At 42.6% G+C, this 12175-nt stretch overlaps 1 protein-coding gene across 1 annotated transcript in view; it reads right to left on the bottom strand.

The window, feature by feature from the left end:
- LOC128970108 (A-kinase anchor protein 9-like) overlaps nt 1–11939 on the bottom strand; it is a 42005-nt gene extending 30066 nt beyond the window's left edge. The window contains exons 1-6 of the mRNA XM_054385128.1: nt 11694–11939; nt 9207–9369; nt 7088–7300; nt 4288–4520; nt 2810–2929; nt 17–193 (exon numbers count right to left, since the gene is read on the bottom strand). Of these exons, the coding sequence (XP_054241103.1) occupies nt 17–193; nt 2810–2929; nt 4288–4520; nt 7088–7300; nt 9207–9369; nt 11694–11939 (1152 nt within the window). The remainder of the gene's footprint in view (nt 1–16; nt 194–2809; nt 2930–4287; nt 4521–7087; nt 7301–9206; nt 9370–11693) is intronic.
- Nucleotides 11940–12175: the final 236 nt, after the last annotated feature.

Raw genomic sequence — 12175 nt, 5'->3', positions numbered from 1 at the left:
TTAGAGCAAGCAATACCTTCTGCAAGTTGTCTGCACTGATGATTAAGGCTTGTTCCAGCTCTCTTACCCTGCACTCTAGTTTCTCAATTTCTTCATTTCGCTCTTGTATGTCTCTCTGAAGTTGCTCCTTGGAGAGCAAAAGCTCACTGCATTTGTCTGTTTTTTCTTTTAGGTGATTTGTTAACTGTTCAACCTGGGGACAATATGGCAAGAAGGTTAATGTTTTGCACTAGACTGGAAGGCTTTGCTGCTTTGCTTGTCCTTCTGAAGCCTTCAGACTCTCTAGTCAGTTAAAAGCAAGTAGCATGGCATCCCTATGCAGCCTTCAACATCTACAGATAGAATGTCTGGACCCTAAGGTCAGGGTGCTATCTGCATCTTTGAGAAATATCAGAGTTCTAAAAGTCCATGGCAAAATAAGGAGTTGTCTGGTGACATCCTGACATATCCTAAAACTCACTAGGTCTAACACTGCAGAGAATCATTATACCACCTCAAGCTCCAGAAACAGAAGCTTTGTTTTGTTGCTGGGTTTGTTAAATGGGACCAAACAGATGTGCTGGATGATAGAACTTCACTTTTTATAGGGGAAAAATCATCCAAACAAAGCTTCCTGAATTTCATTAGTTCAGATGTTTGCTGCTCACAAACAACACATTGAGAGAGTTACTGAAGTAGCAGAGACTGGAACGAGACCAGTTCTATCAGGATTTCAGAAGTGATTAACCATAGAATTGTTTGGGTTGGAGAAGATCTCTAAGATTGAGTCCAACCACCAACCCAAAGCCATCACAGCCATTAAACCATGTCATGGCTACACGTTTCTTGAACACCTCCAGGGATGGGAACTCCACCACCTCCCTGGTCAGCCTGTTCCAATCCCTGATTGCTCTTGCAGCAAAGAAATTTTTCCTCATCCCCAATCTAAACCTCCCCTGGCACAATTTCAGGCCATTTCCTCTTGTTCTGTCTCCTGGTGCTAGGGAGAAGAGCCCAATCCCCTCCTGGCTCCAGCCCCCTTTCAGAGAGCTGTCGAGAGCAATGAGATAGAAGCAATGAAGAAAGATGTGTAGCAAATCCATGGCATTAGGCCTGATGCAGAGAGTTAAGACCTGAGTTAAACTAAGCAATTGAGCAAGAGACATGGAAAGGAATGTTTGTCCCACTCAAGAAACTGATTTCAGTATTTACAATTAGGAAGATACGATGTAGCCAAGAGGTAGGAGACTCAAAGCATTTCATTAGATAGGAGAGAAGAGGACCAGAACAGAAAGCTGACAGGATGGTATTATTCACGTTATCCATCCATGAGTAACATCAAAGTCTGAAGTGACCATAGAAAAGTCCTGAGAGAGAAATGGAAAAAGAAAAAAAAAAATCAAGTCTAGAGCTGACTCTTTACAACAGCCCTCCCTGGAGTAAGTTGACAGACTAAGCTGATACAACAACAAGAAAGAACTGAAGTTATCAACAGAAAGCACTGAGGGCTTCAGCCATGGGAGAAGAGCAGTTGAAACCCATGCAACTCTGCAAAAATACAGCAGCTACCTCAGGCAAGCATGAGAAATAATGACAAGATGTGCACTTGTCAAATACTCCACCTAACTGACACCAAAATGGACTGCAGAGTAAGACTGTGAGCCTCAACTGCCCCTCACCAGCCCTGTTCTCCAAACCCCTCATCAGCTTCCTTGCCCTTCTCTGGACCTGCTCCAGCCCCTCAAGGTCCTTCTTGAATTGAGGGCCCCGAAACTGAACCCAGCACTCAAGGTATAGCCTCCCCAGTGCTGAGAGAGCAGGGGGACAGTCTGCCCTGCTCCTCCTGTTGGTCACACTGCATGCAGCATACCACACAGCAGTGACTGGATACTTTGAGAGGAAGACTTCTTACAAATCTTTGTATTAAAATTGTTTTTTTAAAAACTCATTAAATATATAATTAAATCTGAGAATAACAAGTAAATAAATATTTCAACAACTTAGATATATATATATATAAAATATATATATTTTATCATATATATCAATTTATACTCTATTGCTGCCTGTGCCCTAAACTATATCATACAGAACATCAATATTGCTGACATTGAAGAATTAAATTACAGCAACTGAACTACCTCAGGAAGAGCCTTGATTTGAAAACAGCAGTGCAACAGAACGAGGGACACTCTCATCCTGAAAATCAGGCAAGAAAAGCATGCACAAATACCAGCCTTGCTCAAAAAGCAAGATACAAGAAAAGCTACAAAAAAAAAACCAAAATGCAATTTAGCTCACAAAGAATGGGTCAAGCAGAACATGCACAAGCTTTGTAACACACAGCACTTGCACTGCTGCCTCTCAACTTTGCAGGGTCTAAGAGAGCTGCCTGTGATTCCCTTGAGCTGCTGTTCCACAGTCACTACGTTTGCTTCAGTGGAGAGAGAGTTCTGTGGAGGCTCAGAGAATAAAACATCTTATGGGCTAAACCTTGGGAACTCATTTCCTTCACCTGCCTACTGAGGATGTTCCAAAGCAACATCAGAAGTTGTCCTACTGCTAAAGGAGTCCTGAAATGTTGCCACAGGCTTTTGAAAATAGTGAATTTTCAAAACAGAGTTGCATAAAAAAAAGCCTACTGAGAACAGATAAACAGCCTAAAAAGCCCCCCAAGAGGCAGTTTCACCACTTTCCTCCAACTCTTTACTCCTCACCTCAGGGGATCTACCTTCCTGGCTTGTAAATGATGCAGATGAGTTACACCACCCATGACAGTCTCCTAACAGCTGCCAGTGTGTCACTGAGAACAAGCAATAAAATGCATCACCTCTCTGTTCTGATGCTCGCTGACAGGCTGACTCCTCTGGGGAACTCTTAGCTGCTGTTCCAGCTTCTGGATCTCCTGCTGGAATACGTCTCTTTCGTGCTCTCGGTCAATGGCTTGCTCCTGGAAGTTAGGAATTTATGTGGACACATCATTTGATTGGAGAAGGAGGAGGCGGGGAAGATGGGGTTTGCTGAAATGGGGTAGAATCTAAAGCAAAATTGCAGAGACAGCCTGAGGCAGGAAGAAGTTGGGTACAGCTGAGCCACAGTCACTGTGCCTGGGGACAAATCCCCGGCTGGAAGGCGTAGCTTCATATTTGGAGGTGGATTCTTGGATACTATGTTGGAAAACTATAAAAGAAACCTAGAGAAATTGTGCTTGCAAGCTGACTACTTAATACACAGAATCTTGGAACACTTTGGGCTGGAAAGGACATTTAAAGGCCATCCAGTCCAACTCCCCTGCAGTAAGCAGGGATGTCTTTCACTAGATCAAGTCACTCAGAGCCCCATTCAACTTTGAATATTTCCAGGGATGGGACTTCCACCACCTCTCTGAGCAACCTATGCAAGTGTTCTACCACCCTTGTAAAAAATGTCTTCCTCATATCTAGTCTAGATTTAGCCTCTTTTAGCTTAAAATCATCACTGCTTGTCCTGTCACAGGCCTTGCTAAAAGGTCCGTCTCCATCATTCATCTAGGACCCCCTGCCAATTCTGGAAGGCTGTTTTAAGGTCTCCATGGAGCCTCCTCTACTTCAGGCTGAACAGCCCCAGCACTCTCAGCCTGTCTCCATAGCAGAGATTCTTCATCCTTATGATGATATTTGTGGCCTTCTCTGATCCTGCTCTAACAGCTCCATATCCCTTGTGTTGGGGGCTCCACAGCTGGACACAGGACCCCAGGTGGGGTCTCAACAGAGCAGAGGGGCAGAATCCCCTCCCTGACCCTGCTGCCCAAGCTGCTTTGGATGCAGCCCAGCACAGGGTTGGTTTCTGGGATGCCAGCTCATGCTGCTGGCTCATAGGGAGCTGCTCCTCACCCAGCACCTCCAAGTTCTTCTCAGCTCTGCTCTCAGCCATTCTCCACCCAGACCGGGCTTGCGCTTGGCATTGCCCTGCCCCAGGTGCAGCACCTTGCACAGCCTTTAGACTAATTCTGACAGAAAAATATGGAATTTCCACCAATTGCTAAAAATGAGGACCCCCCAAAATTTCAGTTCCTCATTAATTTTAGGAGTTCCCCATTATTTTAAACAGTTTTGAAGCCTACTTTTGAAGTCGTATTTAGAAATACAGAGCAGCCCTAAGCAAGCAGCTCAAATAAATTTTCTCAAGATGTGAGCTAACTTTTTGAAACAGCATCCACAACACTGTCACTGTTGTGTGCTCCAAAGCTGCAAGAAAAAAAGCTTTTCCCCGACCCAAAGCTGAGCACAGCTGCCCATCCCCATGAAACCAGCCTTTTGTCACACTTACATCCAGAAATTTTCTTGTTTTCTCAAGTTGCTTCTCCAGAGCCTGGTTTTGCTGCCTCAAGTCCATTAGCTCAGCATATTTTTCTTGCTCCATCTCTGTGAACCGACTGACTTGCTCTTCCAAGTCTACCTCCAAGACTCTGACCTGCTGCCGGAGGTCATCGTTCTCCTTCTCAGCTTGACGCTGGACTTCAATTTTTTCTTTCATGAGCTTTTCTGTTTCCTCCAGCAATTCTGGTTACAATAAAGATCATCACATGCTACTTTTAGGTATGAATGGTTAGCAACGTAATAAAGCAAAACCACTCCCCATGCTGTACTCTGCAGAGGATGTGAACTGGTTTGGGTTTTTGCTGCTTTTGTAGAAAACATATTTTCTTCTGAGAAATAATCAAGAGAACTACTAGAGCAAATTTGTATCATAATCATTATCCTTTAATCTTCAGGTTGCTTAGTGATGTCGTATCAGATCCCTGTTAATTTTTGTATGGATTAAAGGGTTTCATATAAATTCTCTCTGCAAAATTGAAGAGCAAATGCATGGGTTTAAACTGCATCTAGAGTCAACACAGGGATTAACAATGAAGTACAGAAAACCCAAACCCTCTTCTCATCCCCAGCATCAGTAAAATCAATCCACTCCCAGCCTTCATCATTTAACATGATACAGAGAAAGAATTTGAAGGGAATATTGAAAGCCTTAGCGAGGTTGCTGGGCAGACAGAGAGGGAAATTACTGACCTGTAACTGGAGCTCTGTAAAACCACAGTGACTGCATGGATGACAAATACTGAGTCCTCATGAAAAAGCTGGCAAGCACGTAGAGTAAAGGCCCCAACCACTCTATCAACACTCTTAAGCCACAGCCCACTGAAGTACACATTGACTAACCATACCAATCCCTTCAGGCAAAATCCAAACTGTAAAGTGCAGTTACATTTGGAGAATCTTCAAAACATGATTGGTATTTAGACAGAAACAATACAATTTACTTGGACTAGAGCAGAAAGATCCTTCAGGCACCATCATCTTACATCATATTGAACCAATTCTCAGTTCTAAGTAGCCATTATGTAGCAAAATAACACAGTTTTTAGTTAGCATAATGAGTCAGCTCTATTTGGAAATAAAAGAGGGGGAAAAAAGGCTACAAAAATATCCTTCCAATAGCATCTAAGTATCTGTATTTCATAGGTGAATAAGATGATGGTTATTGATAAATTTGCTTCCAGTGTTTGGAAATGATAAGAAATGTGGTTAGTGAAATGTAAACCTGAGCATGAAACACAACATCAAAGCTGCAGGCCAGTAAGGATTACGAGTCAGTCAGTAAGCCAAAAGCCCAATAAACTCCTGATTAACAATGGTCAGTACAATGTCAGTCTTCCACCCAGTTACAGATTGGCCATGCAACGTACAAACACACCTGCTTGGGAAGCTGCATCGACTGCAGCATCTACTAGGCCTAGGAGAACAGAGAGAGAGAGAGAGAGAAAACAAAAACAAAAACAAAAAGAAGCAAAGTAATTCACATGCCAGCTCTAGTTTTCTTGTGGCGCAACAATGTAAGAGAAAATGAAGCCAGAGGTAGATGTGGCATTTTATGACAAAGTTGTTGGCATAGCTTAGGGAATGTGGTTACTCTGGTGTGCATGACAGAAGTACCTATACATACTATTAGAACTCCTTTAGCCCTACAGGTGCTATGCATGAGAAGAACTCTGAAATCTTTAGAAACCTAAACATACAACAAATAACCAGACTGGAATCCTAGATGAGGATCATCTATGCTACAAAGCAGAAAGCTTAACATTTCCTTGCTCTGCAAAATGGATGCAGGAAATTGCAAATTCACACCAAGATGTGTAATTTATAAAAATATTAGCATCATAACTTGCCATCAACTTTCAGAAACTTTTAAATAAAATTAACTTTCTAGTTCAGAAACTAAACAAAATTTACTATGCAAGCACTGCAATCCTTGATGAGCGCTCTTACAACATCAGTGTTCTCATTTTCTTCCCTTCTCAGACATAGAATATTAAGCTATTAGTTTTAAGGAAGAATTAAAAGACACTGGAGGTGTTCAAGGCCAGGTTGGATGAAGCCTTGAGCAACCTGGTCTAGTGGGAGGTGTTCCTGCCCATGGCAAGGGGGTTGGAACTGAATGATCTTGAAGGTCCTTTCCAAACCATTCTGTGATTTACTACCTGAAGGTAACTGTTGGGGGTTTTGAGTAAGCAGGTAGTTAGATGGCATTGACATGGTATCTATCTGGAATTTTAACCACCAGTGCTGAGAGTTTTCATTACTGGTAGGTAGCTGGCTTTTCTCATCATCCAACGTTTGTGCCATTCTTCCTCAAAAGAGGAAATTCGTTAGAAAATAGTATCTCCTGTGTCTGAGTACAGTCATCATGTGTGGCTCAGTCACATTCTGGTAGATATGCCTGCTAGTCCCACTAAAAGTCTATTTGGAAAGTTTTTAGACTGGTATTTTTAAATCTAGGTGCTAACTTCAAGATACCTCCAGCAATAATCTAACTAGAAGCAGATTTTCAGAGGCATCAAGCTTCTGCTGGCTTAAAGAACAAGTGTGACTGCTCAACACTTCTGAAAATTCCACCTTTTTTTGGTTATGTATCGACAAAAGTTATGATAGCATCAGGTATGAAAATATCACATTTTACTTTATCCTATTTTTATTAATGGTTAAGAAGAGGGGGGAGAAAAGCAAGATTATTTTTTGTTTTAATTGAAGGCAGAAGAGAATCTCATAGAAAGATTGTAAGGAATACATACGCTGCTCTACTGGCCCCACGCCTGCTCTCATGGCATCCTTCTGTCTGGAGAGTAACTCCTTTTCCTCCTGGACCAACTGCTGTTCAGCCTCTAACTCCTGCAATTTGTTACCTGTACACAGCAGCTCTTGCTCAAGATGGTCAATTACATCCATTTTTTCCTGGAGTTGTTTTTCCAGAAATGTTTTTTCGTCTGCATAACCATCAATGAGGCCTGGGGAACAGCAAGGTTGGGGCAGAGTTAAGACACAATAAAGAACAACTTGGATTTTTTGCACAGTGAAGCCAAGACTAAAGACCCCCAAAGTCCCTCAGCTGCTCCTCACCAGCCCTGTTATCCTGTTATACCCTGTTATCCTGTATATCCCTGTTATCCTCCTCTAGCTTCCTTGTCCTTCTCTGGACATGCTCCAGCCCCTCAATGTCCTTCTTGGAGTGAGGACCCTCAAAGTGAACCTAAGCTCTCAAGATGTGGCCTCACCATTGCCGAGGCCAGGGGGCCTACAAGAAAGCTAGGAAGGACTCGTTGTAATTAGACTAAGAGGGAATGGACTGAGGCTTGAGGAGGGTAGATTGAGACTGGAGATGAGGAAGAAATTCTTTCCAGTGAGGCTGAGGAGACACTGGCACAGGTTGCCCAGGGAGCTTGTGACTGCCTCCTCCCTGGAGGTGTTCAAGGCCGGGTTGGACGAGGCCTTGAGCAAGCTGGACTAAGTGGGAAGTGTCCCTGCCCATGGCAGGGTGTTTGGAAGTGGATGATCTTGAAGCTCCCTTCCAATCTAAACCACTCCAGGATTCTATGAGAATCCCTTCCCTGGTCCTGCTGGCCACACCATTCTGATACTGAATATCCCAATCACCTGCTGCTCACAGTGAGTACTTCACAGGCGGGAAGCTCAGAGGGCATTCCCAGGTGAAATGGAGGCCACATCCCCACCAGAAAGGCAAGAACCCCAAAGCAGCAGACTTAAGATCACATTTTGTCTATTTACTCCTGCCTGTTGTTTTCCCTTTTCTTTCTGTTTTTCAGAGATGTAATCCAAGTTGTCAGAGTTCAGTGACCCAGCTGGCATTAGCTTTTCCAGCACATTAGACAGGTCACTCCTGACACCCCTACAACACTGGAGGTTTGAAAAGATCTCCACCACAGCAGTTTTTGTGGTAAGAAAGAAATGATCAAAAATGACACATTTTATCTCAGGAGAAGACAAGCTACCATCAGATGGGTAATGACCTAGGACAATGTTCTGCATACCTAAGGAATCTGGTAAGAGAATGGAGGTTGGCTTTGTCAGAGTCTGTTCACAGCTCAGTTCAGTGAGCATAAGAAATGAAATGAAAAGTTCTACAGCATTTTTTGTTTGTTACAACACTGAAAAGGTGGGGTTGGACTAGATGACTTCTAGGTCCCTTCCACCTCCACGCATTCTATGATTTAGAAGTGCATTAATATCAGAAGTTCACAGGAAAAAAAAAAGGATAATTTAATTAATTCAGAAATTGCAAAGCATTAAAGCAATTAAAAACAAATTAGCTGGATTCCTGCAAAAGACTGAGCTGAGTCAAATTTCTACATGATAGAAACCTGCATCTAACTAAAGGCTCTATTCTTCAACTCTGTGAGTCTCAGTTGTTAATGGTGAAGCTTGTCTCCACAGAGAGACATGTTATGATGAAATAAGTTCATTGTAAGGATAACAACACATATCCAACCTCTTATTTTTAATAAGTCAGACAATAAATAAGGGACTTCCAGAGGTCCCCTTGTCCAGAACTATCTGGAAGTCTGATAACATTCTGGAGTTTGCAAAGAAATGGAAGCAATTTGCAATTTCCTTACTGAATTAACAGGTAAGTGATAGCTGGAAGAATTTCTTTGCTACAAGAGTGGCCAGGCATTGGCACAGGCTGCCCAGGGAGCTGGTAGAGTCCCCATCCCATCCCTGGAGGTGTTCAAGAAATGTGTGGACGTGGCACTTGGGGACATGGTTTAGTGGCTATGGTGGTGTTGGGTTGATGGCTGGACTCAACGATCTTAGAGGGCTTTTCCAACCTCAACACTTCCATTTTTCTATGGCTCTAAATGAGGGCAAAGTTCAACAACTTATCAAAAAACTCACCTTCAGCTTTACTAAGCTCCAAAGCCAACTGCTCTCTGGCTCTGGTTTCTTCATTCAGGCGTTCTTGTAGTTCTTCCTGATACTTGAGAAATTCTGTGGCCTCTTGTTGCTTTTTGAAGGACTCTCGCATGAGTTCTGTCTGAGCAATTTTAGCATGTTCAAGCTACCACAAGAAAAAGGAAAACACAGAAGTTAGATAAACCAAAGCTATCATTCCTATCATGGCCTGAAATTGCGCCACGGAGCTTTTGGTTGGATATCAGGAAAAATTTCTTAGCTGCAAGAGTGGTCAGCATTGGAACAGGCTCCCCAGTTTGGTGGCGGAGTCCCCATCCCTGGAGGTGTTCAAGAAATGTGTGGCCATGGCACTTGGGGACATGGCTTGGTGCCCATGGTGGTGTTGGGTGATGGTTGGTCTTTTCCAACCAAAATAATTCTACAACTCTATTTACAGTGTGATGACAAGCCTCTCATACCTTAGACTCATAGAAAGCATTGGGTTGGAAGGGACCTTTAAAGTCATCTAATCCAACCCCCCTGCAGTGTCCTGGGACATCCCCAACTAATCAAGTTGCTCAGAGCTCCATCAATCTTCAATGTCTCCAGGCATGGGGCCTCCACCACCTCCCTTTAGATAGGATCTTTACTGAAGACACATTCAGAGATTACAACAGAAGCTTGGCTCAGCACAGAAGTCTAAGCACATGGGTTCTGTAGGGACAGAGAAGTCAAGGAGCCAGCTGGCTAAATCCGTGTCTTTGTTCCGGTAGTTCTTGGTTTATGAGTTGACACTAGAGTCACCTTTATTTACACAGGGGTTTTGAATTAGACACAAACAAGCTATCATCCACCACATCCTTGTAATGGCTGAAAACCATTGCATAAAACTGGCAGAAGCCTGGGGAGAAATTGCCACAAGGGGTGGCTCAGCTCCTTTTCTCCTGAAGATGACAATCAATGAGAGCACCAGGTAAAATGTGAGTTTTGAATACACCTCACTTTTCAGCCAGCAAGGCAGCCAAGCAATGCTTCTTCCAGCTGTGTCCACCTAGGATTCTTCTCTTCTTCTCTGCTTGTCTGATGGGTTAATATTTAATGTGTGCTTCCAGAGATGGAACATAGTCTCAGTATCCTGAACTCCTAGGAAGCCAGCACTGAAGTCCATAAAACTCTATGCTTGCTGCCCAGTTTAGACACACCCAAAGTGGTCATTTCTAAAGACATTAAAATTACAAAAGCAAAATAGTAAAGAAGGAACATTATTCCAATGTCAACAGCTCTGATTACACAAAATCAACCTCAGTGAACAGCAACCTGGAGTCAGCCACCAAAAAGATCTCAACTTCTCCTCAGGGACACAAACACAATCTATCAGAGCTGCACAAGTTCTTTGTGTGGTTTGTATTCAAAATAAGGCAAATTATTCAAAACAAGAATGACATAAAAAAAAAAGGAAAAACCACTCAGTTCCTGCTCCCCTTTTCCTTTTTCAGCTCATGGATACTGGCAGATGTTTGTAAGACAGTAACATCTGTGACTTAGCTGTGTTTTCTATAAACATTTTTTTTTTTTTGAAGATATGAAGGGAAATGCTTTCTCAGCATCTACAGCTAAGCTCAAGAGCTCAGAAGAATGGGTTTCAGAGAATACTGCACACAATTATCCACAGAGAAAGAAAATGCCACTTTGGGAAGGATGCCTGAATAATCCATACATTGCCTTTGATAACAGACTGCATTTCTGTACTTGATTTCTTCTCTATAGCATTCCTTTGCAGATGGACATCATTAACAGGAGCTATTTATTTTGAGTGGAGTTAAAGGTATAAATAGTGCAGCTGAATACATGCAGTGGTTTGAGAGAGTATTCTGACTTTAGTCTTCAAGTGCTTAATGAAAGATTCAGATAAAAGAGGAAAAAAAAAAGACAGTTTACTGTATACAAACAACCCTAAACACAACTTAAATACAGCAAATACTCCAACTAAAACCCCAAACAAAAAAATTATTCTCCAGCGCTTTTCAGCACTAACAACTCAAGGTGTTATTAAAAATATCACAGGGCAAAACAAAAAAAGAAACATGAACATGATTTTGCAAGAAGAAGAATTTCTCCCTGGGCTCACTGGAAGCCACCAGCAGACTTTGTGCTTGCTCATGTTACTAGTCAGTGCATGGAAGATATAAAGGAATAATTTCACCTGACTGTAGCTCCCTCCTCCCACTGTAAATTATTCACAGAAATGTGTATTGAGGTGCTTTAAAAAGAGATCTCAGATCTGTGATTCTGTGTTTTGCTGTGTCTGCTGTATTCCTTTGGTTAGAAATTAACACACAGAAGTGTACAATTAAAAGCTTTTTCAGTGTCCATTAGAAACTGCCTAGGAAAAGCAGCCTGTCAGCATTACACAGCAACAAGTTGATTTCATTTTTCCCTGCAGTTCAGCTGGTTTTCAATACAATTTCTTTTTAAATCCTTCATACTTACTGAATAAGGAGGTGTAGGCAAGGAGATTTTAGACACCACTTTCAAAACGTGCCCGTTTTTTTTGTGGCTGAGGTGAAAAATGGAAGTGTTTACAACTACAGAATTGTTGTCATCCAAGTGCTCAGGGAAAGGAAAAGGATGTGGCAAAGGCACCCGAGATTCAACCTCGTATGTGTCTTCTTCTTGCCCTTCAGCCCACAAACCACTGAAGAGATGAGAAGCCCAGTAGGTGCGGTAAGAATCCATTCCAACCAGCACAGCTGTGGCTGTCTTCTTCTCAAGTCCCACAGGTTATTTTGCACCAGACAAGCTGGCTCTACAAACTGCTAACAGGCATTTGGAACAGAGCAAGAACATTTAGCAGTCTGAAGACAGATCAATGCTGTTGGTGACAAAGCTGCTCAGAAGCAGCAGGAAGCCTCAAATCACATCCTCCAGCAGGGTCATTCGGGAGTGGATTCATGCAGAGTAGACAGGTGAAA

This window comes from Indicator indicator, chromosome 11 (genome assembly GCF_027791375.1).
Source record: "Indicator indicator isolate 239-I01 chromosome 11, UM_Iind_1.1, whole genome shotgun sequence".
NCBI classification, from domain to species: Eukaryota; Metazoa; Chordata; class Aves; order Piciformes; family Indicatoridae; genus Indicator; species Indicator indicator.
This window is presented reverse-complemented; position numbering and strand designations above follow the sequence as displayed.